This window comes from Rhinoderma darwinii, chromosome 3 (assembly GCF_050947455.1).
Source record: "Rhinoderma darwinii isolate aRhiDar2 chromosome 3, aRhiDar2.hap1, whole genome shotgun sequence".
In the NCBI taxonomy this organism is placed as follows: domain Eukaryota; kingdom Metazoa; phylum Chordata; class Amphibia; order Anura; family Rhinodermatidae; genus Rhinoderma; species Rhinoderma darwinii.
In genome coordinates this window covers 215,169,652-215,187,583 of record NC_134689.1, presented here as the reverse complement: position 1 = coordinate 215,187,583, position 17,932 = coordinate 215,169,652, and the positions used below count along the sequence as shown (strand labels likewise).

The following is a 17,932-nucleotide window of genomic DNA, read 5'->3' as shown; positions in this document are numbered from 1 at the left end:
TCAAAACCGCATTCAGAAAGTTTCTTAACCCTTTAGGCGTTTCACAGGAATTAAAGCAATGTAGAAAGGAAATGTAAAATTTTTTTATTTTTTTTTGCCAAAATTCATTTGTAATAAATTTTTTTCTGTAAGGTTTCACCAGGGAAACACAACTCAATATTTATTGCCCAGATTCTGCAGTTTTTAGAAATATTCCACATGTGGCTCTAGTGTGGTAATGGACTGAAACACCAGTCTCAGAAGGAAAAGAGCACCTAGAGGATTTTGGGGCCTCCTTTTTTTAGAATGAATTTTAGGCACCATGTCAGGTTTGAAGAGGTCTTTTGGTGCCAAAACAGTGGAAACTCCCCAAAAGTGACACGGTTTTGGAAACTACACACCACAAGGAATTTATTTAGGGGTATAGTTAGCATCTTGACCACACAGGTCTTTTGCTATATTTATTGGAGTTTGGATAAATATATAGACTCCAAACAGAGTAGTATTAATGGCTGGAGACTGCATAAAGCACCACTGTCCCCCCAAAATCATCTAGGCAGCTCCATACACAGATAATTATAACACAAAGAGACAAAAGAGCCTTTGACGCCAATGTATCAATATATAAAAAGATATAAATTTTATTAGGACAAACAATATATAAATTAAAAAATGAACCAGCAAGTATGACTCTAGTAAAGTTACGGAGGCCGCACTCACAACCTGCTACACACTCTAATATATGGGCAAGCATATACACATAGCTGTATGGACCACCCCACAGTTATAATCAAAGACAATGCATAGCATGGGGTTGACTGGTTAAATCAAGGGACTTACCCATGTGTGTAACAGAAGGTAAAAGAGTGTCTGCTCCGCCGTATACCCAGACGCGCGTTTCGCCACGAAAAGCTTCCTCAAGGGGATCTGCTGTAAGTACCACAGAAACGTTAACGAAGTGCGGGGATTGTGAATAGACATCCCGTCCTGCCTGGAAGGAAGGTCTATTCACTGTCTAAACACTTCATTAACGTTAATATGTCAGTATAAGACAGCACATAGTGAAAAACGCAGCATAAAGCATAAAGCTAAAATCGCTCCTAACGTGTTAAAATAGATTGTTTTTCTAAATAAAAAGCACTGCTGTCACCTAGATTATAGCGCCCATCTCCTTATGTAGGAGACAGGGCACTTATAATGTGATGACAGAGTCTCTTTAAAGGCATGGTGTCGCCCCAAAAACATGTTTTTTTTTTTAAATTTAAACATTTAGTGTGTGGGTGATTAAACATTGTTCAAATTTTTTTCATTTTTTTCGCGAGTCAGGAAATATTATAAATTTTTTCAAATTTATAATACTACCCATTTTTGGTCACTAGATGGAGCTGTTTGGAGCTAGTTCCCAAAATTGCAGCATTGCAACATTGGGTTAAAAGCTATCGCTCTAGTGAGCTCTCAGCATCCCCCCCTCCTTTATCCTGGCTAGTGCCGGGATAAACGAGGGGTTTGAAAGGTTTAACCTCCTACACTGTGTGTCGCCATTTTTTGAGGTAACCCACAGTGTAGTAGGTTTACATGCAGTAGTAAACACACACAAACACTAACATACATTGAAATCGCTTACCTGCTCCTGCCGCCGCGGCCCGTCCGCTCCCTTTGCTGCCGCTGTTCCATGTGCACTTGTCCGGAAGCCGCGACCGGAAGTAGTAATATTACTGTCCAGCCGCGACTTCCGGTCCACAGGAAAATGGCGCCGGACGGCGCCAATTTCGAATAGGACTGTGTGGGAGCGGCGCATGCGCAGTTCCCACACAGACGCCGTACACGGCAGTCAATGGGACGGGAGCCGTTCGCAGTCCCTATGGGACTGTGGCTGCCGTATTCCATGTCTGTGTGTGTCGTTAATCGACACACACAGAAATGGAACAAAAAATGGCAGCCCCCATAGGGAAGAAAAAGTGTGAAAATCAGAAACAGTAAAACACAAACACACAAATGAAAATAAACGTTTATATTAAGGCACTAACATCTTTAACATATAAATAAATTATTTGTGATGACACTGTTCCTTTAATGTCATTTTTACAGGCTCCTGTAACAGCACGATCTCTGTTCCTGTCCGTTAGTCCCAGGTGTCAGCTGTAATACACAGCTGACACATGCAGCATATGGAGCGGGCTCAGCACAGGAGCCCACTCCATATATAACCCCCTGCACCACGACATGCTATTAAGTCGTGGTGTGCGAAGCGGTTAGAGCGCAGCTGATGGTGCAAAGTGAAAATTTAAATTTTCCACTGATATGCCATTTTAATGCACAATATGTTGTGCCCAGTTTGTGCCACTGAAGACAAATACCTCATACAATGTTGAGCGGGTTCTCCCAGGTATAAAATGTCATATATGTGGACATAAACTGCTGTTTGGGCACACTGTAGGGCTCAGAAGCGAGGGAGCGCCATTTGGCTTTTTGAGCGCAGATTTTGCTTGGTAATAGTTCTGTTTGGGCTTTAGCTGGTATTTCAGTTTATAATGTGGGGGCATATGTAATCTGTGCGGAGTACATCAGGGCATCATAAGAGGGTATAATAATGCGATAAATAAGTAATAATTCATAGATATGTGGCTGGTGTCGCACTGATAAATGGTGCCCAATCTTATCCGCTTTTGGAACGCTCTTCAAAATTTCTGTCGCTATATTCTAAGAGCCAGAACATTTTTATTTTTTCTCCACTGGAGCTGTGTGAGGGCTTATTTGTTGCGTTACAATCTGTAGTTTTTATTGGTACAATTTTAGGGGACATGCGATTTTTTTTGATCACTTTTCATTCGATTTATTTAGCAAGCAAAGTGACAAAAAAACAAATTCTGACAATGTTTTTTGTCCTTTTTTTTTTTATACTGTTCACCATGCGCTATAAATTACATTTTACTTTATTCTGCTGGTTGATACGATTACGGCGATACCATATGTATAGAGTTTTTTTTTATGTTTTGTGGCGTTTGCGCAATAAAATCACTTTTCTATAAAATAATTAATTTTTTGTCACCATATTCTGAGAGCCGTAACTTTTTTATTTTTCAGTCAAAAAAGCTGTGTAAGGACTTTTTGCGGGACGGGTTGTAGTTTTTATTGGTAATATTTTGGGGAACATGCAAATTTTTGATCACTTTTTATTCTATATTTTGGGAGTGGTGGTGACCAAAAAAAAAAATTGTGATTCTGGCATGGTTTTTTAATTATTTTTTTTGCGGTGTTCACCGTGCGGGAAAAATAATATTATATTTTTATAGTTTGGGTCGTTATGAACGCGGTGATACCAAATATGTGAACTTTTTTTATCGTTTTCATTTTTTCCCTTTAGTAAAAGACTTATAGGAAAAAAAAAAGCATTTTTTGTTTTTGTAATCTATAACTTATTTTTACACTTTTATAAAATATTTTCATTACTTTTTTTTTACTTTTTACTTTTTTTACTTGAAGATCTGCAGCACCGATAGCTGCTATAATAGGTAGTGTAACGTATTATAAATGGTCAGTGTGCCTCCGGCTGGTCCTCATAGGCTTCCGTGCATGGCAGACCCGGAGGCCGTTGTATGGACTCAGGTTTTGCCATGACAACCGACGGCAGAACCCACAATCGGTCCCAGGGAAAGTTTGTTGTAGCAACAAACTTTCCAGTTTGTTATAGCAACAAACTTTCTAGTTTGTTGCTAGAACAAACTTTCCCTGCAATCACATGATCGGGACCTGAATAATCAGGTCCCGATCATGTCTCCAGGACCAGAGGCAGAGGTTAACAGCGCGATCCGGGTGTCAGCGCTACTCTGAGACACCCAATCTCACTTTTAACACCCACCGTGAATTCACGTCGGCGCTGCACAGAGCACAGCAAGCGCCAACGTGAATTTACAGTGGGCGGTCGGGAAGAGGTTAAAGCAGTTTTTCCATCAGAGACATTTATGACATATCCACCATCAACCATGATTTTTCTGAAGATATCCACAGGATATGCCATAAATGTAAGATAGATGCGGGTCCCACCTCTGGGACCCGCATCTATCTGTAGAACGGGGCCCCCTAAACCCCGTTCTACCGCTCTGTGTTGTGACTGACGCATGTGATTCTCGACCATGAATTACGGATACAGAGTAGCTCGCTGAGCTACGCTGTTTCCCTAAGTTCCATAGTGCTGAATGGTAGTAACGGACACAGCGTAGCTCACATGCTATGCTGTTTCCGTAGTTCATGGTCGGAAATCACACGCTTCAGGCACAACACAGAGCAGTAGAATGGGGTTTAGGGGGTCCTGTTCTAGAGATAGGTGCAGGTCCCAGATGTGGGACCAGCAAGTATCTGACATTTCCTGTGGATATGTCATAAATGTCTCTGATGGGAAAACCACTTAAATTCAGTTTTGTATATGTTATCAAGGCCTCAATCCCACACGTGCTTTTTTTTTTTTAGCATTTTGAAAAAACATAAAAGTGCCATGCATTGCAAGTATTTTTAAGGGCACATTCAGATGTGACGGAATTGCTGTGGAATTCCGCTGCGGACAGTCCGCAGTGGAATTCTCCAGTGGCCGTTTTTTACATTTGTTTCCATGCATTTTTAGGCAAGTTAGTTCAGACGTTGCGGAAAACTCCGCTGCGGACCATAGGCTACGGTGCAGAATTTTCAGTCCGCAGCATGCACTTTCTGTTGCGGAAAAGAAGCGGAATTTCACTGCGTATTTCAGCCTTTGCAATGCAAAAACTGAAATCTCTGGCAAGTCTGCTGTGTTTTCTGCAACGTCTGAATTACCTGTCAAATATGCAAATGTTGGTGCAGATTCGTTGCGTAATTGCCCCAAATCTGCACCAACATTTGCAGCGGAAAACTTTTACATGCATTTTTTGGTGGTGTTTTTTTTTTTTTTTTTACTTTTTCCTTAAGTCTGTGTTCACACAGTGTGTATACGCTGCGTAATAGCACGCAGCATATCCATCCTGGGCGCTGCAGGGAATTCTGGATGAGAAAACGCACAAAATTGTGGTGCAGTTTTTCGCCTAGAATGTCCACTGCGGAAAACGACAGCACTTGCCGGCCTGCTAGCAGGCTGGCCACCTGGGGTGACGCTTCATCCCAGGAGACCACTGCAGCCTGTGATTGGCTGCAGCCGCGGTCTTATAAGATGAAGCCCTCTGACGTCATCCAGGCCGGCCTCCTGAGATGATGTTTCATCCCATGTGACCACTGCTTCAGCCTGTGATTGGCTGCAGCGGTCACATGAGATGAAACGTCATCCCAGGAGACCGCGCTGGAGTGAGGAACACAGACTTCTGGGTAAGTATGACATTTTTATTTTTTCTGTACTGTGTTTTCTGCCCCGGAATTGCTGCAAACTCGCTGCAAAAAACGCAACAACTGCTATTTGTTGCTGGATTTACCTCCCCATTGAATTCAATGGTGGAAAACCTGCAACACATAAGCAGCGATTACGCACATACAGTTGACATGCTGAGGAATAAAATTCTGCACCGCAGGTCAATTCCTGAGCGTTTTTTCCGCCCAGCATTTACGCAGCGTGTGGATGAAATTTTGTTTAATCTCCTCCACTTTGCTGCTACTGTTTTTGCTGCGGATTTTCCACAATGAATTCCGTTGCGGAAAAACCGCAGTATTTATACAACTTGTGAACTGACCCCAACTGTGCAAAATATGTTTATCAATGTATTTAAGCCTGTGTTCTGTCAAAAATACATTGAAGAATGTGGCGTTTGGGATGAACACAACACTAGCCTCTGCGCCACTTTTTTTGAGAACATGCAAATGTGTCAGGAAGTTGATGGGGCTTCAGAGTTGAGCCAAGTGCAATTCATTTATCAAGAATTTCTAACACATTTATAAATAGAAAAGTACTGTAAAATAACTCCAGATTGGATCTTGTGGTGTTTTAAGACAATGGCAGATTTATCTACAGGGTGTGCCCTCACCGTTGTTTTTTCTAGCACTTGTTGTAGTTTTGGTGTCCAAAATGCAAATTATGAATTTGACTGTCAAGTAAACCTTGTTGTTCAATCACAGCAAACCGCGTCAGAGCGGCTCATGTACTCCAGAGCGCCTATAATCATCAGTACAGGTGTCCGTGAGTACATGAGCCGCTCTAACGCTGTCCTTCATGATTGTTAGGGCGGCAAGCTTTACTCCCCCTTGGCACTTGAGCAGTGTTAAAAGAGTCAAAGGCTCCATTTGCATATTGGATGCCAAAAATGAATGGCACCAATATCTCAGGAATGGTGGGAACTAGAAAAAAAAAGTAGCACCATAATCTGTGAGGCGCTGGCAATCTAACTGAGAAGTCAGCTGCAGTTTTTTGGGCAGGTGATAGGTCCGGTCCTGTAATATTTCAATGGCACATCCCTTGCATAACTAAGCTGATTGAGCTGGACGGTTCCCCCTTTGGGAGTTGTGGCCAAATTGGTCTTTACCCAGCGAAATGGGTTGATTGAATTTTTATTAGAAGAGGTCACAGAATAGGATAAATCAATGACTTAGATTTACAGCTTTTTTTATTTGAGGGGGAAAATACTGCTTAATGCAACTTTTTTTTTTCTTTTCATTTTGATCACATCATGTTACCAGTTGCACGCAATGTTGAGTGTTGAGCAGATGAGATTGTGAGGTAAAGTGAATGTCTCTTCTCCAGATAGATTTCATTACTGACATATGTAATTTGCTTAGATTTTATTTCATTTTTTTCCACTTTTGCTAGCCAAAAAGGAAGCAAAGATAGAGTTTCTTTAGAGAAAATAATGCATGGGATCTATCTAAACATTCCTACATTTTGTTTGAATGTCTCTGTGTGTGGCAGATGTTTGACAGATGGATAGACTTTATTTTTGTAACTGTCAATGCAAAGTCTGCCTGAAATAGCCAAATCATTGTTCTCTGTATATATGGCCGACATCACCAGTGCTTTCTTATTTAACATATTTCTGGATGTCTCTCACAGTGATTTGATTATTGCTGATCTGATTTGTAGACGGCTACTTATATTGTAACTATTGAAATCATTCAATACAATTCTATTATAACAACAGAAAAAGGCACTTTGTAAATATTGTTAACTTTATACTACTACTTACAACTAAATATTTGCTTAAAAATCTATTTCGTTTTAACCGTGTCACTGTTTTTGCATTATGATGAATTAACGTGTTTTTCAGATTTATCCAATCCAAGGTTCCCCTAAATTCAGCTGATCGCATGGGTCTGACTGCTGGGAGAACGTTGGAATTACTGTCATTGATACAGACACTGCCATAAAAGTGTTAATTTTTCAGTCACCGTGAACTTATTGAAATAAATACTTTTTTTTTTCTAAGACAAACTAAGTTCTGCTGCAACCATACACTGTATAATCTATATTTACACTTTAGGCAAGATGCTTTCTTCATTTATAGGGATACATAAATATTAACTTTTTGTAAAACATTGGTGACTGAAAGTGATTTAGATTTTTAAATACCAACATTTCACACATCAAATAATTTTGGTTTATTGTTATAACAATATCTATTCATTTTAGTACGAATGTTGTTAGACTTGTATTCCGCCACATCAGTATAATGTATGATATAGTATAAGAGTTTATTTAAAGCTGCAACTACCTCAATTTAATGTACTCTGAGGAGAAAGTCTGAATATTGCAGTTGACACATTGATAAGAATATGCAGGAATTGTGGTGTAAATAATGAATTGCCTAAATATACATTCCAGTGCAGCCGGGTTATATTTCTGTTTACTGAACATGCCAACTTGTAGTCTTTGCTCTCATTGTTTATTTAAAGCATGGAAAGACCGGAGTGTAAAATATTAATGTATTTGTACATGTTTCTCACAGTACTGCTGTGCCAGATTGTCATAGCTCATGTCTTGCGTGTTACAGTAAAGTCAACTTTTCAGTTTAATGATAAATTCTTAAATAATCATCTGTGATTTGGCATCTAAAATTCGAGCATACCAGATCTGCATTTAATATCAATAAGGTATGGAGTTTAACAACTAAATGATACTGCGTGCTATGATGTAGCATCAATTTTGGTAAAGCTACAAGAGAAATGCATAACGTGTAATCTGGGTGATATAGATGTATTATCAGGATCACTCCCTTTACACGCATCATTTTAAAGGAAAAAGAGGAATTCAAATTCTCTTCTATTCCCCTGTAAATTAGTTATAAGTGACTTGCTGCTTATATGGCTGAGTTCACACGGGGTGAATACGTAAAAGCACACAGCATATCCGCCCTTTGCGCCGCAGAGAATTTCGGGCGAAAAACCGCACCAAACTGTGGTGCAGTTTTTCACCCGGAATGTCCGCTGTGGAAAACTGCATCAGTCTCCTGAGATGACGTTTCATCCCAGGAGACCGCTGCAGCCTGTGAGCCTGTGTGTGGCTGCAGCGGCGGTCACATGGGATGAAGCATCATCCCAGGAGGTCGGCTCTCTAACATCATCCAGGCCGGCCTCTTGGGAAGACGATTCATCCCATGTGACTGCCGCTACAGCCTGTGAGTGGCTGTAGCGATCACATCGGATGAAACGTCATCCCAGGAGGCCAGCCTGGAGGAAGAAACAGACTACTGGAGATTTTTTTTTTTGAGTTGCGTTTCTTGCGGAGGAATCGCTGCGAACCCACTGCAAAAAATGCAACAACTGCTATTTGTTGCAGGTTTTACTTCCCCATTGAATACAATGGGGAAAACCCACAACATATAAGCAGTGTTTACGCAAATACAATTGACATGCTGCAGAATAAAATTCCGCACCGCAGGTCAATTTGTGATAGTTTTTTCCGCTCAGTATTTATGCAGTGCGTGGATGATTTGTTTTGTTTCATCCACTTTGCTGCTATTGTATTTGCTGCGGATTTTATGCAACGTGTGAACTGACCCTAAAGGGGGTAAAGTCCCTTTTACACGGGCAGATTTTTTGCCCGGTAAATGCACGCTGATCGGCAATACAGCATGACAAGGGCTCGTTTGTACCACTTAAATGGAGCAATGAGCAGAATGTATGCATTTGCATCTTGCCGGCAGCACGTCCCCTAATTACACGCGGTGACGAACTGTCAACAAGTGACTATAAAGGGATCCAACCTGTTTAAACAGGGCAATGATTGAGAACGATCGTTCGTACAAATGCTCGTTCGCCCGATTATTAACCCATGTGAAAGGTCCTTAATTGCACAAATAAATACTGTAATCGAGTGAATAAAGATGCAGCCCAAAGGCAAAGTTCAAGGCCTATGAGAAAACCTGTCTCCAGTGGGATAACTCATGGCACCAAAATGTGGTTCTCTTGCTGGACCAGCTGGTGACAGACAGGTGGTCTCTCCAGAACAGATTAGCATCCACAAGGGACTGGTTAGGGCTCAGCCAGAGCTGGTGAGCTTTGCAGGGAAAGAGACTTCAGTGAAGAAATTATTTCAATTTATATTAAAAAAAAAATAGGACATCGGATAAAAAAAAAATTCTGCATTGATAGCGATCTGTCAAACTAGTTGTTCCCAACTGTTAAAACCATCAACCCACACCAAACTTTTTCACTTTGGCTCGTTTCATGCAACATTTTCCTGTCCATCTCGAACAATGCATTTTAATATAATTTCAGGGGAAATTGCATATTTAGTGCAAATATTTGAGAGATTGATTTTTTTATTGTTTCATTCCTGCACTCATTGATAAGCATAATACAAACTAAATTATTTTACTGGAGGAAAGTTACTGTAAAATTTATTTGATACAAAGCACCACTACCTTTAGGCTTGATTTAGACACAGCTCCTGGGTGTTTTCGTGGCGTTCTTCTTGGTGTTTTTAATTGCGTTTCTCTGTGTTTTTAGTGCGGCCGGATGTTACAATAAAGTTGATATTAAAATATAAAATGCACTACATACAACTGAGTTTTAGTATGCTGCATTTTTTTTTGTTCCTTTTTTTTGATCAGTTGCATTTTTTTTTTTAAACACAGCATACTCTGGGTATTGTTTTTTTTTTCTGGCTTTTTTTTCCATAGGCTTCTCTATAAGGGCTCGTCCACACGTAACGGAATTGCGGCATTTTTTTCAGATGAAAAAAACGCTGCAGAATACAGTAGCAGCGTAGTGGATGACATTTAACAAACCTCATCCACATGCTGCGTAACATTTCCAAGCCAAAATTGACCTGCGGTGCGTATTTTTCGGACCGCAGCATGTCAATTCCTGCTACGGAAAGTGTCCAGAATTGCTGCGTTTTTCAGAGGAGATGACTCATCTCCTAACATTGAGAAAAACGCAGCAATTTTCACACCGTTCTCTGCCGTAACTTTTTCAGTCTTTGACTTTCAACGGAATTGCTTCAGAAATTTTCTGCAGCAATTCCATTGTGTGTGGACAAGCCCTCGACTACAAAAATACCAGAAAAAAAAAACATGTACAAAATGATACTTAATGAAAAATGCCACTAAAAACACTTTTTATTTTACAAAATGCTGACATTTTAAAAAATTTTTACGCGGTTTAAAACACCAGAAAAATCTACAGTATGTGTGAAGGAGACCTAAAGCTGAATCCTGCAGCATTTAGATAATTTTTTCTAACCGCATTTTTTGGGCCGTTTATTTCAAAACCACAGCAGCCCGTTATTTGCTGTTAGTCAACAGAAAAATATGAAGTTCTCAGCACAAAACAATTTTGTTTGTGGCAGTTTTTTTGCATTTTTAATCTGAGTCGTTTTTTTCAACAAAACTCCAAAATTCCACCAAAAAATTCATACACCAAATACCATAAATATACATTGTATGAAATGTCATCACAAAACGCAGTATGGAAACTCCCTGGTATTTGTTCTCTTTGGCTCTTATTTTCAGCCTAGGTACCTGACCTTTTCCTTGGAACGACCTTATACCTTGGATGTTACTTCTATCTATGTTTGTGATGACATTTCATACACTGTATATTTATGGTATTTTGGTGTATGCTCTTATGTACTATTTTTATGTATTGTTCTGCATTTATGCGCTTACTTGTCATATTAGGTTGATCCACCCCATTGTGTGCCCTTTTAGTCTGTGCGATTTCTCTCTTTTTTGTCATTTTTGTAATGATTAAATTAATAAAATATTGATGTTTTTATTGGAACTATTCATGATTATCCTGCATGACTCTTTCAGGTGGGCTTTGCAAATAAGTGGTAGTAAAGCTGGGGCTAGACGGTGACATTTGGAAATGTGTGAATCTCGGTAAAATCATGGGATTACCGCAACACAACTGCAATAGTTTCCAATAAACAAACAAGACTGCATGAAAACTTTGCAAAATATTTGACATGGACTTGGTCTCAGCCCAAATGTCAAGATGTTTCATATATAATATTACTTGTGTCCTGTACTTTACCTATAGAGACAGTTTAAAAAATGCAATGGTAAGTGCATAAAAAACAAATGCTTTATACAATATTATTATCAGAAACACTCCTTCATAAAATAAAGCAGTTAGTTTTAAAGTGATGGATCAACAGGGTAAAATTAAGGGAATATAAGTCACTCCTGCAGTTTGCTAGAGTCCGATAGAAACCTTATGCTATATTCGAGAATTTCTATATTTGCAAGTTAGTAATATCACCTTAACTATGGCTTCCATGGGGAATATTTACTAACATTTGCATTAGACACTCTATTTCTTCTTTTGATGATTGACTTTAGAGGAGAAAGTTTACTATTTGCTCACAGAAATTTGGATGTATTAATAATTTCTGTCCTTAATACAATCAAAGATATGAAAAAGAGATTGCATCAAATATAAATGATGCAAAACAAGTAGCGAAACCTGTACGTAATTTTTACAATAAGAATCCATTATTCCCGCATAATTTATACTCTATTTATACATTTTGACTTTATACTAGAGTGCATAGAACTCTGAAACCACATTTGTTGGTGCTTTATACTCAAATAAAGTAAGTTCTTTGTATTTGTTGGTTTGTTTTTTATTTCCCCTGAATTGGTGCCATAATTCAGATATACTCTGCCCTTTGTTTCCACTAAACTGCTGAAGATGTGAGAATCTAGACGTGTGAGGGACTCTGCCTATGAGGCAATGTCTTTTTAGGCCAAGCGCCAACAATAAAGAGAGAGGTGTACTGTGGTTATGACACATATACATACACATAACACCTTTGGAGCTGTTCTTTCTCAGGGCCGGTTGTCTGCACACAGCTGTGAAAAGCAGTCGGGTTAACAAAATAGTAGACTTGTGCTTCTTTCTAAGTGCAACAAACATTAGTACAGTAAAGCAAAATCTGGGTCACGGGTCAAAATTACATCATGTATCATGTAGCATAGGGTAATACAGATGTTATAATTGGATACAAATTCATAACAAAGCTGTGATTCGTTGTTTATACAGCCATGAAATGACTACTGGTAGATGCTGATAATTATTTACAAGTTCAGAATAGTGATTTGAAAGAAAATAGCTATTTGGTGCATACCCAATATATTTTTCTGAACTGTAGTGTTGAGAGCAGCACACTTTTCTGGAAACTTCAATCCAGTAAAAATGATCTTCTAATAGGTCATAGATGTATGTGGGAAGATCACATTGGTATAGTCTGTGACCAGGGCCGATCCTAAGATGCCCATACAAAGTAGACAGAACTCTTCTGAACCCGGCGGTTTCTGCAAGATCGGTCGACGGTCTAATGTGTATGGGGGTCACCCAACTCTCTCCAAACACCAGAAATCGGGAGGGGGGAGGATGAGGCATTTTGGATTTTAACATGCCTAATCCTTTGTTCCCGTTGGAGATAAGATACTGCCTGATGTGTCTGGCAGCGACTCATTTCGCCCTCTTACCATTTGTAATAAACATGCACACTCGGCCACTCAAATATGCGTGTTTATCGGGAAGTTGTGAGAAGTAACTTTTGGCCAACAGGTATTTAATGTATATGTCCAGTTGTAGGCGTGTGCAACCCGTACAGTCACACATGTCGCAGAAGCTGCCTTTGCTGAAGGAAGCGCCACAGATGATCTAAAATGGATTTTAAGATTAAATGTATAGCAGTGTTATTTAGACAGTGGGGAGATAACTATTCAAAATGCATGTGGCACATTGGAAAAGGAGTCGTGGTCTACAGGAAAGGGCTTGACTAAAAATGCAACACCTCACACCAAAAATGCAACAATATTTTGTTGCAAAAAACTGGTGGAAACTAAGTCAATAGGTGGTATAAGGAAGAGAAAAGCGTCTTGCATGCACCATTTTAATAAATTTGGATAATTTCTGCCTGCCTTGTCTAAGTTTATGCTGCCTAAAACTTAAAGTGTTAGTAAATCTTCCCTATTGAATAGCACCGTTATTAGATTACTTTATGTATGGAGATGTTGTCACAGTACACTATTCAGCCATAACATTAAAATCACCTCCCTGATATTGTGTAGATCTCCCAGACCCTGCCAGCATAACCTGTCAAGTCATGACTCCACACGACCTCTGAAGGTCCACAATAGCAAAAAAACAGATTGAGATCGGGGTGATTTAAAGGCCAAGTCAACACCTGGATCTTTTTTTCATGTTCCTCAAACTATTCCTGAACAATTTTTGCTGTGCGGCAGGTTGCATTATCCAACTGTAAAAGGCTGCTGCGGTAGGGAATACCTTTGCCATGAAGGTGTATACTTGGTCTGTAACAATGTTTAGGTAGGTGGTACGTGCCAAAGTAATTCCAGCAGAATATTGCCCAGAGCATTACACTCCCTCCACCGGCTTGGCCTCCACCAGTCAAACAACATGATGTCAAAATTTTATTCATCAGACCAAGCCATCTTCTTTGATTGCTCCCCAGTCGTGTTCTGATGCTCATGCGCCTACTGTTGGCACTTTCGGCATCAGACAGGGGTCAACAGTTGCACTCTTACCGCTCTGCGGCTACGCAGCCACAAATGAAGCAAGCCTCAATGCACTTTGTGTTCTAAATAGCCATCATTACCTGTTTCAGCAATTTGTGTTACAATATCTCTTCTGTGGGATTAGACCAGACGATCTAGCTTTCACTCCCCATGTATGTCAATTAGCCTCCCTTGGACCACTTTTGGTAGGTACTAAAAGCTGCATACTGGGAACAACCCACAAGACCTGCTGTTTTGGAGATGCTCTGACCCAGTTTTCTAGTCATCATAATTTGGCACTTGTCAAAGTCGCCAAGATCCTTATGCTTGTCCAATTTTCCTGCTTCCAACACATCAACTCTAAGAATTGACTGTTCACTCTCTGCCTAATATATTTCACTCTTTGACAGGGGCCAATGTAACAAGATTATTCACTTCACTTGTGGTTTTAATGTTATGGCTAAACCGTATATTTTAGTATTATTTGAACATATCGCATAAAAAAGGGCATACTTACTGAAATACGGGCAAGGTCGCATAGGTGCAAACTACTAATAAATTCCCACTAACACACCTACCACTCAGCTGGAGATGGATGCTTGGAATTCTAATTGCACACAAAATAAGGTTTCTTTAAGGTGTCAGTCACATATTTGCATGTAGTGCACCTTACTGGCTATCAGCCTACTGGTCATGCATATACTATTAGATCAGATGGGCTGCCCAGCACCTTCTAAATAAACTGCTCAAAGTATTAAGAATCCATTCTCCACCAACATTACCAGGTCAGACTGCATCCAAAATATGCAAGCTCTTAACCTGCGTCAACGGTTTTCATTGACTCGTAAGTCCGTACACTACACGGTTTGGTATGGTTATCTATGCACTCTATGGCCGTACACCTCATGGTGAAGACTCTTAAAGAAGATGTCATACAGGGCACTTTAGAGCAATGATACCTGTTCGATAATGCTGAGAGATTTATGTTACTGAGACTCAAAGCAACTTTGAGACTCTGTATCTGAGACTCTAAGCAACTTGCCATTGATTTGAATATATATTTTCTCAAGCTGACCATAAACTAGAGATTTTGGTTGGCCAAAGAGAACAATTTAGACCATTTTCTGACAAAAGTGGGCGCCTTTTTTTTTGTTGTCAGGTTCAGTCCTGTAAAGTCATTCATGCTAAAATGACAGATCTGCATTCCATCAATAGATGTCCAGACCAGGCTACAGATCAAGGCAGATATCGATTCTCAATTTTCCGTCTTAACTTGTGGGGTTAGTGTCCAGAACGACAACCATCACAGACCAACCATGAATGACAAGTCATTCAGAAAACTGCCGTCTCAAATCCCTTATGTATGCCTTTTTTTCTTATCACATTTATTTATGACATATCATAATATCATTTTGACTGGATTTCTCTTTTAAAATGAGATCCCTTACCATTGTGGCTTAAAATGGAACAATCTTAAACCTCATACTGTGATCAATTTTGTAATGTGAAGAGTGTTTAAGAAAATATTATTGGTTTTAACCCCTTGACGCATTATCACGTACATGTACATGATAAGTGTCATAGGTAAGTATGGAGGGTGCTCACAGGCTGAGCGCACTCCATACCCTGCAGGTGTCAGCTGTGTTTTACGGCTGACAGCCCAGACTAACGGTCAGGAACAGTGATTGCGCTGTTCCTGGCTTTTTAACCCCTCAAATGCTGCAGTCAATCGTGATCCCAGCATCTGAAGCATTGAAAAGGGGGGTGGCCCCCTCCGACAGCTCATCGGCGCCCCCAGATCGCGATTGGGGAGCGCCAGTGGTAGTCATGGCAGCCCGAATGCCTAATGAAGGCCCCCAGGTCTGCCTTTTGGCTGCCTCTGTTAAGCCGTGTCTCTGGCACGGCTTAACAGAAGCCTGTGAAAATGACAATGTACTGCAATACATTAGTATTGCCGGATATTGTACCAGCGATCTAACGATCACTGGTCCAAGTACCCTAGGGGGACTAATAAATTGTGTAAGAAAAAAGTTTAATAAAGTTATTAGTAGTGAAAAAAAAAATATTAAAAGTTAAAAAAAAGCTCTTTTCCCATTTTTTCCTCTAAAGTAATGTCAAAAATAAAAAAAAATTATCAAAATTGGAATCACAACGTTCGTAAAAGTATGAACTATTACAATATACCATTATTTAACTCGCACAGTGAACGCAGTAAAAAAGTTTTTGGGTTATCTTAGCTCGTAAATTTTTTTTAATCAAAAGTGATCAAAAAGTTGTACATACCAATGTTATACACAGCCTGGCTCCTGCCTTAACTGCCGGAATCAAAGCGTGCGCCGATTTCGGCACTTTAACTGATTTAGATACCACTGTCAATAGCGACAGTAGCATCTATGTGTTTGACAGAGGGAAGGGGCTTCTTGTGTCACCCCATCTGTAGCCCTGCAGCGATATTGCGGGACGCCGATCGGTCTGTTTCCATGGCATTCGGGGCCTAACAAAGACCCCCAGTTCTGCCTTCAGCATCTGCCTATTAGGCCATGAGGCAATAATGCCTTGGTATACTAAGTATACTAAAGCATTATATAAGCGATCAGCAGATCACAAAGTAAGGTCCCCTAGTGGTACAAAAAAAAATTATAATATATAGTTAAATAAAAATTATGGAAAAAAAAAACATTACAGTAAAAATGAAATAAAACAACTTTTTAAACCGCCGGGTGAACAACTTAAAAAAAAAAACCTGCAAAAAACAACAGAAAAATTCCTTTGTTTCTCCCATTCCTCCCATATAAAATAAAACTTAATCAATAAGTCTCACGTACCCCAAAATACTACCAATGAAAACTACACTTTGCCCTGCAAAAATCAAGCCCACATACGGCTACATTGATGGAAAAATAAAAAAGTTTTGCCTCTTAGAAGGCGGCGATGCAAAAACAATACTTGCAAATACTTTATTTTGCAAACGTAGGAAAACAAACAAACCTTTACATATTTGATATCCCCGTAATCGTGCTCACCCACGGAATAAAGGTAACATGTTATTTATGCCGAATAGTGAACGGAGTAAATTTATAACGCGAAAATCAATCCTGGAATAGCTGTTTATTTTAAACTCTTTCCCAAAATAAAGTTAATAAAAGTTAATCAATATAGTATATGCACCCAAAAATGGTGCAATTGACAAATACAACTTGTCCCGAAAAAAACAAGCCCTTATACAGCTATGTCGACGGAATAAAAAAAAAGTTGCGAATCGTAGAATGCGACAGTGAAAAAACAAAAAATAATCCTTGGTCATTAATGCGCAAAAAGGCTTGGTCATTAAGGGGTTCAATTAATGTCGAGCTGGTTCATGTTGTCAATGCTTGGACCCATAATCGTCAATATTAGGTCACCAAAATTAAACCATTACTGTCCACAAAAAAGCTGGCCCATTTCACCAGGACGATGTGAATGGGACAGTGTCATCTTATTTTGGGGATGGACCATTGACAATGCTGAACTACCAGGAAATGCAAATGGAATCTTCGAATCAGGATCATCACGGCATCATCTTCATGGTGTTCAAATGTTTGTGCATGGATTTCCTTCAAGTTCCGCTTGCTCCCACAATCCAATAACATACTAAATAAAGTGAACTGCCCACCTATGAAATCACCCCTAGGGTGCATGTGTGAGATTTGTGCATTCTCTTTTAACATTATTTTGCTTGCTTGTTTTATCCAATACTAAATGTAAACTCGTAAGAATATATACAATTTATTCTGCATTATTATTATTATTATTAGCAATATTCTTGCTATTTTTACTATTGTTTTATGTTATTGAGCCTGTATTGAAATTATAACTGAAAATGCTAACATTGTCTTTCTTTTTATTTCCACAGAAAGAATGTGCAAATTTTATTAAGGTTCTTAAATCTTATAACCACACTCACTTGTATGCCTGTGGAACTGGAGCTTTTCATCCTGTCTGTACCTATATTGATATTGGCCACTATCCTGAGGTAAAATTATACAATTTGTTTT

The 17,932-nt window shown here is 39.4% G+C and overlaps 1 protein-coding gene across 1 annotated transcript in view; it reads left to right on the top strand.

Moving 5' to 3' along the window:
* The window catches only part of SEMA3A (semaphorin 3A), a 239,240-nt gene that overhangs the window by 101,825 nt on the left and 119,483 nt on the right, over positions 1-17,932 (top strand). Inside the window, exon 4 of the mRNA XM_075857367.1 lies at positions 17,791-17,910. Within this exon, the coding sequence (XP_075713482.1) occupies positions 17,791-17,910 (120 nt within the window). The remainder of the gene's footprint in view (positions 1-17,790; positions 17,911-17,932) is intronic.